General features: G+C 40.0%; 1 protein-coding gene across 1 annotated transcript in view; it reads right to left on the bottom strand.

Annotated features, from left to right (window-relative positions):
* WDR33 (WD repeat domain 33) overlaps positions 1–23,457 on the bottom strand; it is a 106,715-nt gene that overhangs the window by 7,871 nt on the left and 75,387 nt on the right. Inside the window, exons 11-19 of the mRNA XM_007957846.1 lie at positions 21,856–21,950; positions 20,774–20,860; positions 20,419–20,558; positions 19,157–19,309; positions 17,431–18,519; positions 13,874–13,982; positions 10,256–10,694; positions 418–581; positions 211–303 (exon numbers count right to left, since the gene is read on the bottom strand). Coding sequence (XP_007956037.1) covers positions 211–303; positions 418–581; positions 10,256–10,694; positions 13,874–13,982; positions 17,431–18,519; positions 19,157–19,309; positions 20,419–20,558; positions 20,774–20,860; positions 21,856–21,950 — 2,369 coding nt within the window. The remainder of the gene's footprint in view (positions 1–210; positions 304–417; positions 582–10,255; positions 10,695–13,873; positions 13,983–17,430; positions 18,520–19,156; positions 19,310–20,418; positions 20,559–20,773; positions 20,861–21,855; positions 21,951–23,457) is intronic.

Genomic DNA, 23,457 nt, shown 5'->3' with positions numbered 1-23,457 from the left:
AATAGAAGAAAGTTGGAATATCCACCTTCTGCATGCAATCTACTGGCGAAAAAATGTTTCGGTTGATGTGTATGAAGAAAATCTAGCCTCTCACGGAGATGGAAGTAGGAAAAGAGAGAATCACGTGGACCCCTAGAAGGGGTTCTGGTCCCATGAGGGTCCCTTAGACCATACTTTGTGGATTATATTCTGGAACCAACTCTTCCTTACCTGGCTCTCTATTTCCATCCCAGGAGTCTGGTTTACGTCCTCCTTCAAAACGAGGGAACTCATCAGGTGTGGGAAGTAAGCCCTTTCTTCCTCCTGCACAGAGGAACAAATAATATTGCACTCACAGACTGTTTCCAGCATGTTCATAACAACCAAGCTCTGCTGCTCCTGTCCTTCACAGACCAGGTATCCCCAACATATTCTCACCTCGTGGTGTACCCCGACCTCGACCTCTGAGATCTCTTCCTCGGGCTGCTTCATCAGAAGCATCAAAATTCTCTTCTGGACCAAAGTCTTCAGGACCAGGAAACCCATCTCTTCCTCTGGGGGGAGCACGGCTCTCATGTCTCGGGAGGGCTCCTCTTCTGAAGCTGTAAAGGAAAATGGCATAATAGGCTTGTATTTAAAGGGGCTTAATGATATGAGAAAAGTGAGATGTGATGTTAAATAGGAGAAAAACAAAATAAAATTGTATATTTGAAAAATTATAATTTTACAATTCCAGTATTAGAGGTACGAGAATGTGGTAGTTACCTTAATTTTCTTTAGGCTTTTATGAACATTTCCTAGGTGCTAATATTATGCCTAGTGCTTTACATGTTAACACTTCATTTCATGTCATCTTCATCACCACCATATGTACCCGAGACTATTATTAATTCTTTTCTACCAATGAGTAAACCAAGGCACAGACAGGTTAAGTCACTTGTTTAAGGACACACAATAAGTGTTAACTGAGATCTGAATTCAGCAAGTATTAACTCCTCTGTGCCACAGCTCCCTTTACCACTTTTCACCAGAATCTATATTTTGGTTGTTTTTTATCTTTTTTCACAAAAGTTTATTCTTAAATGTTTAACAGGCTCCAAGACAACACTTCATTCTAACTATAAGTCACAACAGATGTTATAGCAGGGAATACAGATGTTTAAACAGGAATGGAATCAAGGGTCACAAAGAACAGCTTATTTTTTGCTAGATTTCCTAATTCCACCTGTGGCCAGGGGTGCCTTCCCTGCAGCCTTCACTTTTAGACCCTTGAGTTTCTTCTGCTCTTCTTTTTATTTCTGCCTGAAAGCCTTATCTTCCTCATCCATTTTCTTGGTCTGCTTCTTGGGTTGTTTCAGGGACTTCTTGCCACCTTCACAGCCTGATATGGCATCTGCCACCCTTTCCCCAGATCAGCCACCAGAAACAGAGCCTCTGACTCCATCTCCCCTGTTAGCATCTATATATTTTTTATAGTGAGCATTTATCACTTACATAATCAGAAAAAAGGGGGGAACTGACTTATTCCTGCCAATCACACTAGACACATTTAGAGGTACCTCCTCTGCCATCTACCCCGGTCTCCAGGCCTTCCTCAGGAGCAGGTCTAAGAGGCAATGAATTTCTCCAGAGGCCCCACCCCACAGCTACCTGGAGCAGGGTGGGCAGTGACAGTAACTGGCAACTATACCCTGGCAGATGGGAAACTTTACCTTCTCTGTCACAAATTCTGAAACAGGGAAACCAAGTTGATTAAGTGTTTTTGAAGCAAAGAGGCTGTAAGGTAGCATCAGTACCTGGTTATTTAACCAAAGCCTGAGATGAAGCAGAGGAATTGGCATGCAGGGTGGGAAAAATGCAAAAGCATATCAACAGAGACCACGAAAATCGGGAAGGGCCACAAGAGAGCTAAGAAGCAAACCAATCTGCATGAGATGCCCTGCCTCTGGCCTCCCCTTACCCAGGCAGGCCTTCTACTTTTTCTTGAGTTTCCATTCACTTGATTTTTTTCTTCCAACATTTTAAAAACATTCAAACTTACATTAAATTTGAAAGAATATTACCATGAGTACCCATATATCCTCCACCTAGATATACTAATTCTTTGTAGATTATTTTAGACATACCAATTCCTAACCTTTAGGCACATTTGCTTTCTCTTCTATTTTATCTATTTACAAATACACATTTTGAAACATCTAAAAATCAGCTACAGACAATAAGATGCTTCACCCCAAGTACTTCAATAGGTTTATTCTAAAATCAAGGACTTTTTCCTACATTACCACAATACCATTACACTCTCAATAATGTACACTTCTATTTCATATATAGCCCAATTGAAATTTTCCCAATTGTCCCCCCAAAATGTCCTTTATAGGGTCACATATTGTTATTTAGGTGGACATGTCTGTTTAATGTAGAATAATACCCATCCTCTCCTATATTTTGTCTCTCATGGTCTTAATATTTTTCTTTTTTTAATATTTTTCATTTTTATTGTGATTTGATTGAAAGTTTACAGAGCGAATTCATTTTCTATACAACAGTTCATACACATTTTGTCTCATGACAGTGACTGCAATTCCCCACAATGTAACAGCTCTCTTCCCACTTCCTCCCCGTAGTTACCCCTTTCCTGTGTCCTTCAAGCCCATGCACTCCCACCCTCCAAGCTGTATCCCTGTGTATACACTGTGCTTCTGTTCTCCCATGATTGATCACTACAAATAGTGTTATTTACCTAATGTAAATGTTCAGCCCATATACTTCTCTATAATTTGGCTGGAAGCCACAGGAGTGAGTTCAATTCCAGACCTGAAGGGTATCTAGGGGCCATAGTTTCAGGGGTCTCACCACGCTCTATCAGATGAGCAAACCTGATCATTTTTCATGATTTTGAGTTTTGTTCCACATTGTTATCCCCTCTACAGGATTTCTTTCTTACACCAATCCCCCCTAAATGGTGGACAGTAATAGATGGACACCATCTAGTTCTTCTGGTCTCATGTTCATATAGGCTGAGGATTGTATGATGGACCAGTCCCTTGGACTAAATATTTCCACGTGTCTTTGGTTTCCTTCATTCTTCTTTGCGCTGCATGAGGAGAGACCCATCGTTGCATCTTGATGGCAGCTTGCAAGCTTTTAATATCCCAGTCGATACTCACCAACATAGGATGTGGAACAATGTTTTTGTATAGTATGTTAGGCCAACTGAGCTTGATGTCCCCAGTGACCATGGTGCTGAGCCCTCAGGTCCAACTACTTGCTCCCTCCGGGTAGCTGGTTGTGGCCAAGAAGTCACCACATCCTTGTCCCTTGTCAGCTATACTATATACCTGGATATTCTTTCAGAACATAGAAATACGCTTATAAAAACATCATCTGCCAACCATAACATGGCCATGGGCACATCACTCCCTGACTAGACTTAACCTGATCATTCAACCTGTCCACCCACCTATACACCTGTACATCAATGTCTATAGCCTTAATATTTTTAAAGGGTCCAGCCAGCTGCTTTACAGAATATCACACAATTTGAATATATGCAATTGTTTCCTTAAGTAAAATATCTGTGAGAAGAATGCTGCTCATGGGTTCCGGCAAATGGAGAAATAGGCAGACAAGCTACACAGACCCTGTACAAGAAACCAATTGAAACCAACACAGAAGACAATCCTGGAACCCTGAGCTCTGAAGGGAAGGATAAAGAAGTGAATTTAATACCACCTAGTAGAAGAACCTGAATGAAACAATGAGTAAGGAGACAAATGGAGCTGTGGACTGCTGGCTGTCCTGAGGGCACAGCCACTTTGAATATTTCCTGAAAGCAACCTAACAATCGGCTCTGCTCACCAAGGCTCCATGGGCAAGGACGGCATTGGTGGCAAACAACCAGAAGAGAAAAGAGCAACAAAGCAGACAAGTGGACTGTGGATTACTGGTGTCTGTCTTGAGGGTGCAGTCATTTTGGAGGTTTGTAAGCAGCCAGCGCAACCGTTTTGAGTGTATGCCAGTGGCATTCTTGCTCGGACCATGAACTGTGAATGGGCTCCACCTACCAAGGACAGCACAGGCATCATTGTAGACTAACAACTGGAGAGATGGATATTCCCCTTGTTACTCTTGTGCCCAACACCTTCTTGGTGAACAGGGATGTGGCCATCCTCCCACCTCCACCCACTTTCTTCACCTGCAGGGATTCCATTCTAGTCTGCACCCTGGCAGAGCCTGGGTGCTGTGCCCTGCTCCCCACAGTTCTGGTTTTATTTTTAAATTATTCTTTTTATCGTCCTCCCTTCTGCCTCCCCCCACTCCCAGCCCTAGGAAAAGTGGAGGAGAAAGAAAAGGAAATCCAGAGTGTCCAGGACACAGCAAGGAAGCAGCAGAGGCATCCAGGTAAGGGGAGGGACCCAGGCCCCAACCCCCAAGTGGTAGGAAAAATGGAGAAGAAAAGAAAGGAAAGCCAGGGCGTCCAGGCCAGAGCGAGCAAGTGGCAGAGGAATCCATGTAAGGGAAGGGACCCAGGCCCCAAACCCTAAGCAGCAGGAAAAGCAAAGGGGAAGGAAAGGAAAGCCAGGGCATCCAAGACAGGATGAGCAAACAGCAGGGATCCTGGTAAGGGGAGGGTGGAGAGGTTTTGAACAGCTAAGGAAAACAAACTTGTCTGTCAGTCTGTCATGCTCTGCTGGTGTGTTGCTGTGAGGCTTGAGGCTGTGCCACTGATGTGTCAAATGCCAGTGGGGTTGCACACGGTGCACAGGTTTCAGCACAGCCTGCAGACTGAGAAAGACCAGGAAGAAGGAAGAGGCCATCCATTTCTCAAAAAATAGGCCAGGGAAAACCTTATGAATAGCAGAGAAACACTGTCAGTTACATTACTAGGCAACTATATGAATAGCCCAGAAACACTGTCTGATACAGTGCAGGACAACAAACCACTTAGGTTGGAAGGCTCTCAAAATAGGACTGAGAAAGTGTTGCATCATCAGAGTAGAACCAACCTTACTGATATGCATAAAGTAAAGCTTTTAACACCTCCATTTGCCTACATGACACAACTCAAATTGAGGAGAAACAGCTGCAAACATCTATTAATAATAAGAACATGGAATGTACAAAGTATGAATCTAGGAAAACTGGAAGTTGTCAGAAATGAAATGGAATGCATAAAGATTGATATCCTAGGAATCAGTGAGCTGAAGTGGACTGGTTTTGGCCATTTGAATCAGACAACCGTATGGTCTACTATGCCAGGAATGACAATTTGAAGAGGAATGGCGTCTGAAATTGACCAAACATGCAATCCAGATGTGTTAATTATCATTGGTGACTGGAATGCAAAAGTTGGAAATGAAGAAGATTCACCAGGAGTTGGAAAATTTGGCCTCAGTGACAGAAATAATTCTGGAACTCACATGGTAGAATTTTGCAAGACCAATGACTTTATTCATTGCAAATACCTTTTTTTCAACAACACAAATGGCAGCTATACACATGGACTTTGCCAGATGGAATACACACGAATCAGAATGACCACATCTATGGTAAGAGGCAATGGAAAAGCTCAATATCTTCAGCCAAAACAAGGCCAGGAGCTGATTGTGGAACAGACCATCAACTGCTCATATGCAAGATCAACTTGAAGTTAAAGACAATTAAAACAAGTCCACAAGAGCCAAAATATGACCTGGAATATATCTCTCCTGAATTTAGAGACCATCCAAAGAATAGATTAGATGCGTTGAACACCAACGACCAAGAAACAGAATTATGGGATGACACCAGGAACATCATCCATGAAGAAAGCAAGGTCATTAAAAAGACGAGAAATAAAGAAAAGACCAAAATGGATGACAGAAGAGACTTTGAAACTTGCCCTTGAGCAGAGAGTAGCCAAAGCAAATGGAAGAACTGACAAGATAAAAGAGCTGAACAGAAAATTTCAAAGAGCAACTCAAACAGACAAAACCAATTACTATAATGAAATGTGCAAAGACTTGGAGTTAGAAAACCAAAAAGGAAGAACATACTCAGCATTTCTTAAGCTGGAAGAACTGAGGAAAAAAATTAAGCCTCAAGTTGCAATACTGAAAGATTCTATGGGCAAAATATTGAATGATACAGGAAGCATCGAAAGAAGATGGAAGAAATAAACAGAATCACTGTACCAAAAAGAACTGGTCGATTTTCATCCATTTCAGGAGGTGGCATATGATCAAAAACCAATGCTATTGAGATGTTTCAAAAAACAGATGCCCCACTGGAGGCACTCACTCAGTTATGCCAAGAGATTTGGAAGACAGCTACCTGGCCAACTGGCTGGAAGAGATCCATATTTGTACCCATTTCAAAGAAAGGTGATCCCACAGAATGCGGAAATTATCGAACAATATCATTTATATCGCATGCAAGCAAAATCTTACTGCAGATAATTAAATAAACAAATGAAAGAATGCTGCTTTCCCCTAAGTATGGACTTAGAGGTATGTGAGTACATGAGGACTTCAGTAATGCTCAGTAATGCTGGTGATGTAAAAGTCGTGTTGTGGTGAGATTCATCATTGCAAAGGCACTTTTTCCTTTGCTCTTAGTAATCTATGGGGCAAGACTCTGGCACCAAAGAACAGCCTGTTTTCCTACAACCTTTCACTTAGTTGTTTTAGCAACCATTGATGGTCCTTGCCTGAATAAATTTTCACATAGGTTACTTAAAATTAACATGATTTTCTATCACTCCTCCTACATTTATTACTTGGCATTTTACTGTAAAAACAAACAGCATTCTTTTTTCTACTCCACCCATCTTTTTAATAACTCTTTTGGTCCTGAGGTAACCTGACCAAATCATGCTGTCCTCAAGTCAAGCGGTTATGTCAAGGACACCAGCTGAAGTAACAATCAGCAGTGACAGTGGTCTTAGCCAAGAAGAGGAGGAGAGGTGGGAAGAGTGTTACAGAGTGCACACTCTCCCCAGATAGGCTCAAGGAGGAATCCAAAAACACTGTAGGACTCTTCTTATATGACTATCTATACAAAGTACCCATTAGATGATGACCATAGTTACAAAGATATACAGAGAATCTAATTTGCCTTAATTAGAAAATGACTTCTAATGAATCTAGCCTCTTTAATTAATATCTCTCTCCACTTAATACAACTCATTTATTCAACAAATAGTGCCTGTCCAAATAAAGTGTGCCAGCCATTTCTGCTCTCAGTCTGGAGGATACAAAGGTACATAAGTAAAGCCCTTGCTCTCATGAAATTTACCACCCTGCAGGAAACACAGGCAACAAAGAAATCAATATTCTACTTAATATCAAGTAAGGTGAAGTGCTATGAAGAAAACTAAAGCAGAGCAAAGGATCAAGCTGTAACAGGAGAGCAGAAGCACAGCTGGCACATTTGAGCAGAAGCAAGAAGCCAGCGTGCCTTCATCCTGTGGCCACACCTAGGCTGCAAGTCTGTCACTAATGGATGAAATACAATACAAATTAAGCACAATGAAATTCCAAATTTTGCACAGGATGCAGAGGCTCAAAAAGTCAATAACAAATCCATTCAATGGGGGTAAAAAAGAAGTACTTCAATTAACAGTGCTGAAATTGGATTTCTACATGCAGAAGAGTGAATCAGGATTCAAGCCTCACACCATGCACAAAATAACAATTCAAAATGGATTAAGAACCTAAATGTGAAAATTAAAACCATAAAATTCTTGGAAGAAAATACAGGAGTGGGGCTGTAGGGCCTCATTTTTAATGATGGGTTATCAGATATAATAACAAAAGTAACAAAAGATAATACAGATAAATGGTACCTCATAATTTTGTTCATCAAAGGACTTTACTAACAAAGTAAAAAGACAACATAGATTGAGGGAAAATTTTGGGAACCATATATTCAATAAGGTTCTAATATCCAAAATATATTTTTTAAAAACTTTTACAACTTAACAATAAAAACATAAACAACTCAATCAAAAAAATGGGCAAAAAATCTAAGCAGACAGTTATCCAAAGATGATATTCGAATGGCCAATGAACACATAGTAAGATACTCAACGTCATTAGCCATTAAGGAGTTGCAGATAAAAACTACAATGATACCATCTCACCCCTATTACAATGCAAATGACCAAACAATGGAAAACAACAAATGTCAGTGAGGATATGGAGAAACTAGACCCTTCATCAATTGCTGGTGGGAATGTGAATGGTACCACCACTGAGAAAAAGAGTTTGGTGGTTTCTCAAAAAGTTGAGCACAGAACATATGACCCAGAAATCCCAATCCTTAGATATATAATCAGACTATGTGAAAGGAGGAACATAAATGGAAACTTGTACACCAGCATTCACTGCAACACTTTTCACAACAGCCAAAAAGGTGGAAACAATCTAAATGTCCATCAACAGATAAATGGTGTGGTAGTTAAGGCTGTGCATCAACTTGGCTGGGCCTGGTTAAGCAGCTGGGCAGCTGGATGTAGTTATTCCCCTATGGTGAGACTGGTAATTAACTCAATGGTAGACTCTACTGGAGGAGGGTTGTGGACTACTTCCCATATATAAGAAGCAACTTTGAGGAAGGTCTCCAGTTGATGGCACGCTTGAACCCTGCATGTAGCCAAGTTGTTGGTCAGCAGCCTGCCATGTTGCCCTGCTGATCTTAGGACTTTTAATGGACTTGAATTAATGGCCTGCCACGTGGTTTCGTAATATTGGGACTGTGCCTTTTCACTTGTCGACCATGGGTTTGTCAGCCTTGCTGCCTGAGTGAAGAGATACCTGTAGCTTCAGTGGGCTGGGAGCAAGAGGCAGAGCTGAACCCCAAGGTCAAGGGGCTTTCATCCATAGCCCCTAGAGACTGGCACCTGGAACTCGGACTTCTAACCTCCAAAATTGTAAGAGGATAAACTCCTGGTTTGAGCCATACCATTTGTGGTATATTCCTGTCAGAGTGGCACTAAGTACCAAAGAAATGGGTAAACAAAATGTGGTACATATACAATGGAATGCTACTTAGTGATAAAAAGAAATGAAGTACAGATGTATGCCACAACATGGATGAACTTCAAAAACATCATGCTGAGTGAAGTTAGTCGCACAAGGGCAAATACTGTATGATCTTATTTATATAAGACAAAAAATATATACACAGAACCAAAGCTTATTAGTGGTTACCAGGATGGGAAGGAGGGGAAAAGGGGGAATCTTTGCTTAGTGGGCCTGAGCTTATATTAATGGTGGTGAAATTATTACAAAAGGATAGTGAGAACGTTATACAACTTGAAGAATGTAAACAATGTCACTGAATTTTAACGTAGAAATTGCTGAAAAGGCATATAAAGTGATGGTAATGCAAAAACCACTGAAAATGAGGCTTCTGCCTCATAAAAACCCATTATAAAGAGAGACTGACTATCACTAAGAAAGGCCCTTAGAAAAACTGGGAAGCCTTTAATATATCTACAAAAAAAAATAAAAACCCTGACAGCCACTTTCCTTAGGTCCTGCTATTTCTCTTCCTAGCCTTTTTTACTGCTCTTATTTTCCAACACATCTACTAATCATGGGGACTACCAAAACTTAGCTCAATAACCCATTATCAGCAGTGAAAAATGTGATGGGAAGAGACATGGGATGGTCTACTAAGGAGCTAGGAGCAAAAGGGGCCAGGAACAATTTGCAGAGGGAAGGAGTCTTCAGCAATATGTGATTTAGCAAGTCATGAACCCTCTCAGATTATCAGTTTCATCCTTTACCTATAAAATGCTGAAATTATCTCACAAATTAGTCAAAGAATTAAATGAGGTAGCAGCATCTGGCACATAATAAACATTCAATTCTCATCATTAGTTATTTCTTTTCTTCACCCCAAGCAAGCTGACAGTTCAAGCCTGACTTCGACCTCATTTATTTCTTCAGAATCGCAGATTATTTTTCAGTTTGTTCTTACTTTGTTAAAATCTTCAGGCAATTATGCAAAAACTGTGTCTACTTAAAAATTCCTTTGTCTCCAATCTACATTATCTGTCTCACATTTCATCATTCTCATCAAAACATGAGAAAAAAGACTACTAAAGTGAAAATACAAAAAAGCCACATAAAGGTTAAAAAGCATAATTGTAAATGTAAAACCTAAGAGAACAGGGCTAGTAATCAATGCAGTACTCTCTCTTCAGTAATAAGGGGAAGACCTTTGTGCTAAAACAGGTAAGAAACTCCAAGGAAGATGAAATGAATCCAGAAAGTACCCATCCCACCTTTCTTCTCTGCGCCCTCGAAAACGTGGGTCCTCAGGATCCCGGGGGAATCTTTCATCTCCAGGTCTGCGGCCTTCCCATGCCCCTGGGGGTCCTCGAGCAGCACCCCGGCCGTCTCCCTCACTGAAGTCCCTATGATCAGGAGGAAATGGAGGCCCAGGACCCCCTCGCCTCCACTTCTCTTCTTGTGCTAAAGGTCCTCCTCTCCCCTCAAATTCACGTAACCGGTGGCCAAAGCGCTTGTCAGGATGGAAATCATCTGGTCTGCTGAAGTCATCAGGAAACTCGGGATGAGGGCCACGCCTGTCTGGGGGGCCCCTGCAGTCCTGGCCGCCCCGGAAAGGCCCCCTCTCAGGACCATGTTCAGGGCCACTGCTCTGGTCATGCCGCCTCTCTGACATGGGACCTATGTGATGGTTCGGAGGCCCACGGGAGTCACCTAAAAGAAACAAAGTTGACTTTTATGATGTCTTCCATCAATTCTGCCCACACAGTTCTAATCTGCAAAATCTACTATTTCAAAATGTTTCAAATTCTTTTATTTAAAATGCTCCCACCCTTTGTTTCTGTCAGCAAACACTGAAGACATATATCCCTCAGGCACCCTGTAGAGGGAAAAACATGGGCTTTGGGTGCAGATCATCCCTAGCTAAGTAGCTTGACCTTAATTCTGTTCTTTATCTAGTACTTTTCTTAGATGCAAACAGTAATGCCCACCTTCTAGTCTGGCAGCTGTGGAGATTAATTCAGAAACAAGAGACAGACTTATGGACATATAATGAGCTCCCCTTCCCTGCTCCTATTTCACACCCCTGGGAAGAGACAGCAGAAAATGAAAGCTGAAGGCCAGGAAGTCAAGCACCAGACATCATTTCTGTACTTAGGAGGCCTGCAGAGCCCATCCACCAGAGCACCTAGTTGAAGCTGCCACAACCAGCAGTGTTGTTCCTGTAACATCTAACTCATCCAACTTCATCCATTAAATCACCTTCTTAACTCATTTAACTATAACAAAGATAAATGATTAAATTTTTCTGTAAGATGTATGAAACCAGGGCTTTCTTATTCACTGCCTAGTAACCAAACAGCCTTGCTAGGCTTCAATCTCAGGGTTTAGCTGACACTTTACTTGTCCTCTTCTATGCATATTTCTCATCTACAATATTACTGCCATTCTTTGAAGACAATGTTGGAAACCCACTAAAGTTTTTTGGGTTTTTTTCTGTTTGATTTTTGGGTTTGTTTTTTTTTTTAGTATTTGGATATATATAATTTATGAAAGTATTGAGTGTTTTCCTGTATCACAGACAGCTGTGATTTTTACCCTAAGGTTGGGCAATCCTACTTCCATAGTGATACTGCCTCGGAAACCCACGGAGGGGTCGCTATGAGTCGGGGCCGACTCGACGGCAAATAACAACAACAACAATAACATCCTTCTACCCTCAGCTGTGTGCATTTCTTTTGACCATTTCAATCACTCTGGTGGAAGGCTGGTGTTCAAATCCACCAGCCACTCCTTGGAAGGAAGATTGGGCAATCTACTTCCATAGTGAGACTGCCTTGGAAACCCAAGGAGGGGTTGCTATGAGTCGGATCCAACTCAAGGGCAGTGAGTTTTTACCATTTAACAAGTATAAAAAGCTTAGAAATGTCAGTATAGAAATATATCACTAGAGAAGTCTTTCTCTACTGAAGCTCTTCCTGTCCCTTCTGCTCCCTTTTCTTATACTGATACTGTTGAGGAAACACCTTCTTCTTATTCATTCAATCAGTTTGCAAATATTCTAGATCAATTTCCATCTGACAGATAAGCCTCTCACTTCTCAGTGTATTCCTGAAGCTAAGGACTCCTCTGCTTTCAGATTGCAGAGAACTTGGTGTGACCTCAGACCAAGCAAACCTTTGACCTAAGGTGGCTCAACACAGTCCACTTACTCCCTATTACCTCTATCTGTTTAAAAGTACCCTGCTCCTCCAAAGAAAAGAAACCCACCACTACAAGTTAGAAGGAAATGGGCCCTGATGATGGGGGCAGTAGCAGTGGTTAATCCAGGACAGGAGGATGGCAGGGCCATTTTCTCAGCTCTCCCTTCTGCCTTTGGTCCCTGGGAGAAGAAAGAGAGAGAGGTAAAGAGAAAAGGGGAAAAGCAAGGAGGAGAGGAAAACAAGTGGAAACAGACACAGGGTAGAGGAAAAGAAGAGAAGAGAGGGTCGTAGTCCACCGATGGCTATACTATGTGGGTAGAAAGATTTTTCTTTTTTTAAGTTCCCAACATTTCAAAAGACTGTCTTTTGATGCTTTCTCTTTGTTCATGTTGGCCACCTTCCTTCATGTCTTTGCTACCTCTTTCATACCCATGAGGCTTAAAATGAACATTCTCTTAATCTCTTTACCTCTCCCTTTCCTATCTTTATTAATACATATAAATTCAGGACTGAGCTTTAAGTCCCAAAATCTAGGGTTATAAATGCTGACAAGAACTTTTCTTGATAAACCTAACATGTACCACAGAAGCTCTGCTAGCACAGGGCATAAGGCATTTGACTGCTAACCAGAAGGCTGGTGGTTCAAACCACCAGCCACTCCTCAGAAGGAAGACTGGGCAATCTACTTCCATAGTGATACGGCCCTGGTTGCTTTGAGTTAACATGTACCACAGGAGGCTGTGAGCTTAACCAGTTAAAAACTTAACGACTAAAATCCTTTGAAGCTTCATCTACAGAGTATTTAATTTGTGTTCCTATGAGTATGAGTTTGTTGACTATCTGCTGTCTTCCCCTCCATTCACATACCTGTGCAGTCCATAAAATAACATACCAACCTTCTTCACTCCAGCTATATCTCAGTGTGAGTGCGTTTGGCTCCCTGTGTTTTATACTCTCAAGTTCTGGAATTAACTCTTAACTTCCAGATAGCCTCACATCTAAATACGGAAAATTCTTATCTCTTTGCTTTTCATCTGCTAACCAAAACGTAGGTGATTTGAACCCACCAGCTGCTCCAATGGAAGACAGATGAGGAAATCTACTTCTATAAAGATTTACAGCCTTGGAAACCTGATAGGGGTAGCTGTGAGTCAGAATCAAGTCGATAGCAGTGGGTTTTTGCTGTTCATCCTATCAACTATCTGAGGCATAACACAGATAATTGCTTTCTTCTTGTCAAATGTTATAGCTAAAGAACTCAATTGGGGGAATGAAGGGGTGATGACAGTCCAAACAGTTAAATCCTGAAGATTCCATCGAAAGGTTTAATCTGAAACAATTCAGCTCTTCAGGATGATGAAATACATGCATCAGCATTCAGTGAACATAGGAATCACCTACAGTCCACAGGTTAGGTAAGTCAGGCCTGCAACACAGCTACTATTGCTGGTTCACTGCTAACTTCTCATAGTAAGGAGCCAATTCCCTCTGGTCAGCATTTCTGGCTAATTAAAGTAAATCTACTATAAAAACATCTAGGACAGCTATTACCTGAAATGATCATTGTCTTATTTTTCCAAGAGGTTCAAATGACCATCCTATTAATTACTTACCAATAAAACTATTTATTTTAAAATTTCCACAAAGGTTGTAGAATACAGTCTCTTATCCAGCCAAGCAAATATTTACCTTTATTAGGGCCAGGTCCTTGTCCAGGGTTAAGAGGGGGGATGCGACCTTGTGCTCCCTGCTGCCCTAGGCCTGGTATCAAGGGTGGGGGGCCTGCATTCTGTCCTTCCTGAAAAGATGTTTGTAAAGCATGGGTGTCGTGAAATCATAGGATTGTGCTTCATGACAGCAATTTTAATATAATGTGACAAGATAAAAACACTAGGTTTCCCCATAATAAAAGGTTTTATTGAAAGCTTGATCTTTCCTTGTAATGCCTAGCAAGACTTCAATCCAAAATCAGAAAGCATAACATAGTAACACTGTTTTGACACTGCATATAGCAGGAATTTCTAGCAAAAAGGAAGACCTGGAAATCTGCTAGGATGGGTAAAATCTGCTTCCCTATCCAGAGTTCTTGTTTAGAGAAAGTAACCAATCCTCTCAATAGGTTGGGACAGGGAGCTGAAAAGGGGGGCACATGCCTTGCAGGGGTGGGGTGGGGTAGAAAGGCTATCTTAATGAGCAAGATGTTCATGTTCATGCTGGGTTGCTCTTTTACCTCCTTATCTCTTACTTCCTAATTTTCTCCTTCCGAAGTATCCTACTTCTCCCAGTTACACTGCCTCAGATCATGTTAGATTCATTAAGTTCCTGTAACTTCTCGTCTGATACAAACCTGCTGTTCTTATCCTCTGAATTTCATTGCTCTGAGACTCTAACTTGCCCCTAATCTTGATAATCTGTGTTTTTAAACAGCCAAATCTAAATTCTGATTCCCCACTGTCCTCAGATCAAGGCTCTTCACAAATAAATATATTTATAATATATATAGTAAGTTTATTGTACATTATTTATTTCTAGATTTATAAATTATTAAACTCACCCTAAATTTTAAAGTGTCTCTAGACATGAAATACACTTAGTGATTATAATAATAATACAGATTTAAAAACATTCAGAGTTTACAAACAGTGAAACTGTTTCATTTCCCAAATGAGCTAAATGTAAGAGCAACCCTGATAGGAGGCACAGCACAAGCCATTATCAACAACCATCATTAACTCGATACCAGTCATGTCTATTCTGTTTTGTGCCTGCCCCTTTTATTCAAAGGCTCTTATCAATATCTTTCATGCTACTACTTCAACATGTGAAAATTAGCATTATGTGAAAATGGAAGATGACCATATCAGATCACACACAAAATGACTCTATCATTACATAACTGCCAAACCACTGAGAATCATGGCCCAGCCAAAGTGACACATAACCTTAATCACAACAGCCAGTGTTACTTTAGCTTTGGATCTCTGTGTTCATTACTGCCAGACATGTCATTACTGCCAGACACAAAATAAGTACATAGATTTTTTACTATTGCTGTAAATGTGATATGTCAGATAACAGGAGAGTCAACAAGTGAGGAGTAGTTGTAGTCAAATTTTTGGTTTAAATAACCAACATGCTCAAAGTGAAGAAGTCAGATTTAGTATGTAAGAATGATATGAGCAAAGACGTTCATCAGGCAACTTTTGAGATTTGAACCACCCTCTCATGCATCTATGTTTCAAATATTTCTATATATTAAATGATTTTTCAGGGCCATTAAATGTCTCATGAATCAAATATTTAACTGCATGGAACAATAAAAACTTGCACTGAACTGTCCCACAAACTCTCTGCATCTCACATGTCTCTGATTTCAGTCATGATGTGATTGCTAAAGTTCATCACTTTTTTATTCTCTAAAATGTTAATTCATTACCATGAGATTAGTAAAATAACTTATAGTAAATAAATAAACCACACACACACACACACATAAACATACTGAATAATAAAATATATAACATGAAAACTTATAGAATAATTTAGGGCAATAAAATCTAAAGATACTTTTCAGAATTCAGGATGAGTTTAATAATAAATATGGGAATAAACTCAAATGTCATTAGATTCTTTACTGCTATGACATTTTAAGTCCTAGAAGATTTGCTGGAGAATAACACGTAATTTACTTAACTAGTTATTTTAATTCAGTACATCAAATAGTCATCTTTACATTACAGATTCTGGTGTGTCTGAAAAAGCAAAACAGATTGTGTTTTCCACATGCAGTATCTCCCAAGTACATCCAACGCCTTTCAATGAAGACCCAGGGAGTCAGTATTTGCTCACTAACTCGATTTTGGTACACAACTAACACAAATTCAGCTGTTCCAGTCCAATAAATAACAGCTCCAGATTAAAGAACTTTGGAGAACCGTAAGAATCATATAACTATGGTTTTAGGGTTAATTTCATTCATGCTGATGTAGTCATTTCGTAATTCACCCCAAGCAACTGGCCTTTCCTCAGCACGATCTCTCAAGCACAAGCTCAGCAAATGGATAACAAAACTTGCATAACAAAAACATATTCCTCACAAAAGGGCCAAATTTTTACATACAATACTCCCTCCTGCAAATATGTTTACATATGAGCTAAGAACAAGTTGCACAAAATTTCATCCACCAGGTCACTGTTTCAGAAAGCTCAATTCTGCAGTCAGCAGTGTGTGAAACCACTAAATAAAATGAGTTAGTGAGGTACTAACACTCTAGCACACTAATCAGTTAAACAGCCCCTCCTTTCTAAGAGGCAGAGCTGGCAGGCCCATGGAATACTGCCCTATGAAGTAAAGGGCCCAGAACAGAAAGCTCAACAGCTACAAAGCTGCTCACAAACTAACATGCTTCCTCCTTAACACCACAGTTTTTTTGAGCACTGGAACGATTACTAACTACATTTAACCGAGAGTTGACATGCTCGCCTCCCCCCCCAAAAGAACCTCTATTTAAAACAACAGGATGAGAAATAAAGACTCATATTGAATCCAGTTAATGATGGCATAACCTAACCCTAACTCATCATTCCATGATTTTAAAGACTTCTGGAAAGTGTTAAAAAGCAAAGATGTCACTTTAAGTATTAAAGTGCACCTGACCCAAGCCAGGGTATTTTTAATCATCTCATATGCATGTGAAAGTTGGGCAATGAATAAGGAAGACAGAAGAACTGATTCATTTGAATTATGATAATAGTGAAGAATACTGAATATACCAGGGTGCCAAAAGAACAAACAAATCTAGCTTGTAAATACAGTCAGAATGCTCCTTAAAAATGCATGGTGAAGACTTTGTCTCACGTACTGTGGACATGTTATCAGAAAGAGCCAATCCCTAGAGAAGGACATCATGCTTGTTAAAGTACAGGGTCAGCAAAAAAGAGAAAGATCCTCAATGAGATGGACTGACACAGTGGTTGCAACAATGAGCTCAAACAATGTGAGGATGGGTCACGACCAGGCAATGTTCTGTTACACATAATGTTGTTATAAGTTGGAATGAACTCAAAGGCATCTAATAACACTCTCAGGATTTCCTTCTTCAGCCTTGATGTTATTAACTCAAACTGCCATCACTATCTAAGAAACATTTACACTCAGCTGTGACAGCTTTTCACAACATTCAGAAGTGTCCCTCAAGTGCATTTTTCCAAATGTTCTAAGTCTACAAGTTGGAAATAAATAATACCTGATTGAAGGGGGGCCGGGGCCCATCACCTAGCAGAGCTGTTTTCTGCTGCTGGAATGGTATTGGCCCTTGAGGTGGATGTGGCCCTCTTGCCGGGTTCTGCTGTCCCTGAGGTCCAGGAGGCCCTTGCATGCCACCCTGGGGTGGAGGTCCCAAAGAGCCCTGGGGCGGCCCCTGTTGACCTTGTGAGCCTGGAGGCCCCCGTAATTCCTGGGGAGGGCCAAGTATTGATCCTTGGGGTGGAGGTCCCTGCATGCCTCGCATCTCTTGGGGACCTCTCATTTCTTGAGGGCCATGTCCCAGCAGTCCACTTGGAGGGTGAGGTCCTCTCATTTCTTGAGGAGGGTGACCCATCAGCATCCCTTGGGGAGCAGGACCCTGATTTTCTCGAGGGCCTGGAGGCCCTTGCATTCCTCTTGGATTCAATCCCATCAGAGGTCCCTGAGACACAGGACCTTGGATCCCTTGAGATCCTGGTCCACCTTGTATCCCATGAGGATGAGGAGGTCCTTGCATCCCTCTGGGACCAGGTGGTCCCTGCATAGCTTGAGGACCAGGTGGCCCCTGAGGGCCCAAATGACCCTGGGGACCAGGTGGGCCCTGGGGGCCTATGTGACCCTGTGGGCCAGGAGGACCCTGAGGACCTATATGACCTTGAGGACCAGAACTACCCTGAGGTCCAGGTGGCCCTTGAGGTCCCAAAGGGACATGAGGTCCAGGATGCCTTTGCATTCCTTGGGGCCCATGCATGTCCTGAGGCCTGGGCAATCCCTGGGGTGGGCCCTGGGGCCCTTGTGGTCCCATGAATCCTTGGGGTCCCCCACCTCCCTGATGCAGTGGAGGGCCTTGTGGTCCCATTTGTCCCTGTGGTCCAGGGGGTCTAAATTGCCCCTGTGGACCTGGTGGCCCCATCTGAGCCATGTTCATTGGCATCTGCTGAGATGGATGGGGCTGCTGAAAACCTTGAGGAATCTGAGACATTGGACCTTGTCCAGGAAATGGCTGTGGTCCAAGGAGAGGTGTGCCTGATGAGGAAGGAGGCTGAATTTGCTCAGCCTGTTTCTGTGCAAGTCTTTCAATTTTAAGTTGCTAAAAAAAAAAAGAAAGGGAAAAAAAAAACATACTAAATAAATAAGCCAGAGATTTTGAAGATATTTTATCACTCATTTTTGGGGGAAGCACCCCCCAAAAAAATCCTCTTAACACCTCAACATTAACTAAAGTCCATCTAACATTTAAACATTCTGAGGGCCTTCATGATTTCATAGTACTTAGACTTCCAGTCTCAGTATAGACTGCTCTTATTTAGGTGCTGGGAGACAGCATTCAGATTATTTATATCCATTTTGATCACGAAGAGCCCAATGGTTTACCAGTAAGAAAGTAAATCCACAATTTTATCATTCTTGGCAGTTTCCAAAGGTTGGTAAAATAAGAACAAAGCACCCACTGAGAGTTGACAGGAAAAAAATATATACATTTTATCTTTGGATATATAAGAGCATAGAAATTAAAACTATGTTGGCATTAACTTACCTATTAAAAACGTGTATTTAACTTTGGTCTACTCATTGCTCAACTAATTCTTTTAGCTTCTAAACAGAGCAATAGTAAAGAGTGGTACTCATCAGACCCATCTGAGAGTTCTTTCACTTCTCTTTAAGAACATATTAATAAAAAAATCTATTTTCTTAATCTTTAATCCCCCTAAACAAGTTTCACATACCTCTAGAAGTTGGGGGTTTGTATACTGCAGAGTGGCCATTTCTTGCTCAATTTCTGCTTGTGTTTTCTTCTTCTCTTCCAATTTAATGTCTTCTTTTCTGTCATTCAACACCTCATTTGGAGAAGGAATTGGAACTTTATTTTGCATCCAAGCCTTGGGAAAGAACAGAATATGAAAACATAGCATCCTGTTACCATTTGAGTCAATGCCGACTCACAGTGAACCTACTGGGCAGAGAGTAGAATTCTTCCTTGGGTTTCCAAGCTGTAATCTTTATGGAAGCTGAGTGCCACTTCGTTCTCCTACAGAGCAGCTGGTGGATTCAACTCATCAACCTTTTCACTAGCTGAGCACTTAACTATTGTGTTATCAGGGCTCCTTAAAACACAGCATGTTGTTGTTGTTGTTGTTATATGCCGTCGAGTCGGCCCCAACTCATAGCGACCCCTCCATGGGTTTCCGAGGCAGTATCACTATGGAAGTAGGATTGCCCAACCTTCCTTCCGAGGAGTGGCTGGTGGGTTTGAACCGCCAGCCTTCTGGTTAGCAGTCAAGTGCCTTAGGCACTATGCTACCAGAGCTTCTAAAACATAGCATAGATGTGTAAATTATAAAGCTAAAATGGCATTTTAACATTATATCTATACCATGTATATAACATCTATTGTATCATTTTATCATATTCTACAAGGTCACCTACTCATTCAAACATACTGAACACAAGTCACTTCATCTGACGTACTATCTTTTATTTCTGATACTAATTCTTAAGTGAAGCGGGACTGGAATTAGACAGTCACATTACTATGTAGAAATCAATAATTTGATAAAAGGTGCAAAATCTTGCATGTTATTAAGAATGCAAAGCTTGCCTGGCTCCTCAAAAGGGCATATGTACACTGTGTTGAGGGAACAATCAAAGCAGAAGATAGCCAAACAACACAGAAGAGAGCCAACATGCCTCTTTATTCTCCTTCCTCTGATAGCCTGTATGATAACGAGCAGGTAAGAACAGAAGATAGACATGATTCATGGCAAGCTCTAATTGCAAAATAGCACATGGGAATTATATCTAAGATGTATGGATTATATGATTATAAAACCATGGTTTTTATGGGTTATATGATTAGTGCTCCAAAAAGGGACTACAGAATTAGAACACCTCTAACAGATAATACAATCCAAAAAAACATATTTCTGCACTACAATTAGACTCGCCAATAAGGAATATGCATGAAATGGAGCAACTTTTAGTTACTTACTTGCTGGAACTGAGCAGGAATAGGTTTTGCATATGGAACTTTCTTCTGAGGTACTTTTTTTTGATCCTTTTGCATCACCTCCTCCATTCCCCAATCTAAACCTGGAATTGTCATTTCAATTTCATTTGATTCATCTTTCCCTACAACCATGAAAAGCAGTAGTTAGCCAAGAAAATGAAATAAACTGACCATTTCATCAATGAACATATTTTTGGAAGAAAAAGTGCTAAATATGACTTAAATCAACATTTCTCAACATAAATCATTTTGGCACTTGAAACATAATTTGATATCATAAAAATAAAGTCTACAAAAATTTTATAAAAATAAAATGTATTGATACAACTAATCTTACCCATCTGCTCTTGTTCCATAGCTAATTTCAGCTGTTCTGGTATACCCATTCCTGGAATTACTGCCAGGCTATTAGGTTCAAGGTCATCTGTAAATAGGGTTATATCCATTGTTAATACAGATTTAATAAAAGCAGTAGTCCAATAAAATAAATACTTTTAACATCTTGCTCAACTGGCATAACAACAGTTCATAAATTATGCTCTGCATCCTAGTTTGGTGAGTAGCATCTGGGGTATTAAAAGGCTGTGAGCATCCAAGATAAAACTATTGGTTTCTACCTATCCAAAGGAAAAGAGAAAGGAGGAAATCAAAAATTCAAAGAAGAAACTAACCTACAGGACAAATAATCTACATGAACTACAGCCTCAGCTAACCTGACACCAGAAGATCTTGAAGGTGCCTGGCTACTACTACTGACTGTTTTAATCAGGACTACAATAGATGAACCCTGACAGAACAAGAAATAACGTGGAACAGAACCTCAAATTTCTTTAGAGAAAAAATAGACCTACTTAGCAACAATTTTGATTCAGTTTTGTATCAAAACTGGTTGACTGGTTGAAACTGGAGGACTCAAGACTACTGCCCTGAGATACTCTTCAAACACTGAACTGAAACAAATCCCTGAGGTCATCTTATAGCTGAGTAACAAATCAGCTGAAAATATCTCACCCATAAGTACTGTCCTACCTTACAAAATCACCTATATGAAACCAAGAGTCAACAATTACTTTAAGACAAAGAGAGAATATAAGGGGGAAGCAAAACTACATCAATGGAAAAGGAACAACCAAATGGAAATAATAAGACTATCCGTGTATTGTGAAGGATGTAACCAACGTCACTAACAACTTGTGTAGAAATTGTTCAATGGGTACCTAAACCTCTATATACACCCCATTGAAAATACAATAAAATATTTTTTATTAAAAAAAATATAAAACTGAATCAAAATTGTTGCTAAGTTGTAAGTAACTGAATTATAAAAGTGAAGGAAGTTTTGTGTAATTTTCCTAATAGCTAACACTTTCATAACAAAAGTTCAGATTTCAAAGAAGGATAAATATACAAGAGCCTCACCATATTCTACACCATCTTCAGACATTCCAGGTAGTAGATTTAAATTATATCGATCTCGCATTTTATCACCTGGTCTATTTCGGGTCCAAAATTTGCTGTGAAAATAAAAATACAGGGGGGAGGGAAGCATGATTTCTGTGCTATTCTGGTCATTTGTTAATTAAGGACTAAGTACCCCATTGGTAGGATCCCTGGTGGTACAGTGGTTAAGCACCTGGCTGCTAACCGAAAGGATGGTGGATCAAACCCACCAATTGTTCTGCATGAGAAAGATATGGTAAACTACTTCCATAAGGATTACAGCCTCAGAAACCCTTCAGGTCTGTCCTATAGGGTCACTATGAGTTGGAACAGACTCTATGGCAATTGTTTGTACAGGCCTGTGGTATACACAACACATTTTAATAATGCCAGTCTTCTAAAATTTAAAATGTAGAAACAGTTTTCTTTTTCAATCAAAAAGCAAAAAAACTTCAAATAAATGAAGACATACTAATCCCCAATCTCCTTATCATAGGGTATGTATTTATAAACCACCAGCAGATACCTTAAAGAACAAACTGGAAAAAAATTCATACTTCTCGACAATTACACTGAATTTCAATGCATTAAATGCACCACCACTAAAGAGATGAGAGTTGCAGACTAGATAAGAAAACATAATCCATCAATATGCTGTCTATAAGAGACACACCTTAGTGAAAAATACAAACACAGACTAAACATCACAGGTTGTAAAAAGATATATTAAGCAAATGGCAACACAAAAAAGCAGGAGTGGCAACATTAATTTCTGAAAAACCTGACTTTCAGGAAAAAACCACTACAAGAGACATGAAAGGACATTATATATATATATATATATATATATATATATTTATATATATATATATAAACAATTAATATATATTAAACAATTAAAGGATAGATTGAACAAGATGACACAATAATAAATATCTATGCACCCAATGAAAGAGCCCCAAAATTTATACCTCAGACTTCAACAGAATTGCAAAGACAAAGATATGACTACAAAGTCACAATAGGAGACTTTAATACACCACTTTCAATCAAAGATAGAACAACTGGAAAGAAACTCAACAAATACATAGAAGACCTAAAGAATACAATCCACAAACTTGACTTTATAGACATCTACAGAGCATGATATCCAACAACAAAACATTACACTACCTTCTTTTCAAGTGTACATGGAACATACACCAGGACAGACCATATATTAGGCAACAAAGCAATCCTTAATGAATTTAAAAGCATTGAAATACTGCAAAGCATCTTCTCAGATCACAAGGATATAAAATTAGAAACCAACAATAGTAAGATCCATGGAAAAAGAGGAAACATGGAAACTGAGTAACATCCTCCTTGAAAATGACTTGATAATAGAAGAAATAAAAAATTAAATTAAAAACTTCCTTGAATCAAACAAGAATGAAAACACAACATACCAAAATCACAGTAAAGCTGTGATCAGAGGCCAACCTATAGCAATAAATACACACATCAAAAAGGAAGAGCCAAAATCAACACCTTAACCCAACATCTCCACCAATAAGAAAAAGAGTAGAAAAAAAAAAAAAA

This window comes from Orycteropus afer, unplaced genomic scaffold (assembly GCF_000298275.1).
Source record: "Orycteropus afer afer isolate SDZICR_OR568_19922 unplaced genomic scaffold, OryAfe1.0 scaffold00809, whole genome shotgun sequence".
NCBI classification, from domain to species: Eukaryota; Metazoa; Chordata; class Mammalia; order Tubulidentata; family Orycteropodidae; genus Orycteropus; species Orycteropus afer.
The sequence above is the reverse complement of the archived record's forward strand: the minus strand, read 5'-3'. Positions and strand labels throughout refer to the sequence as shown.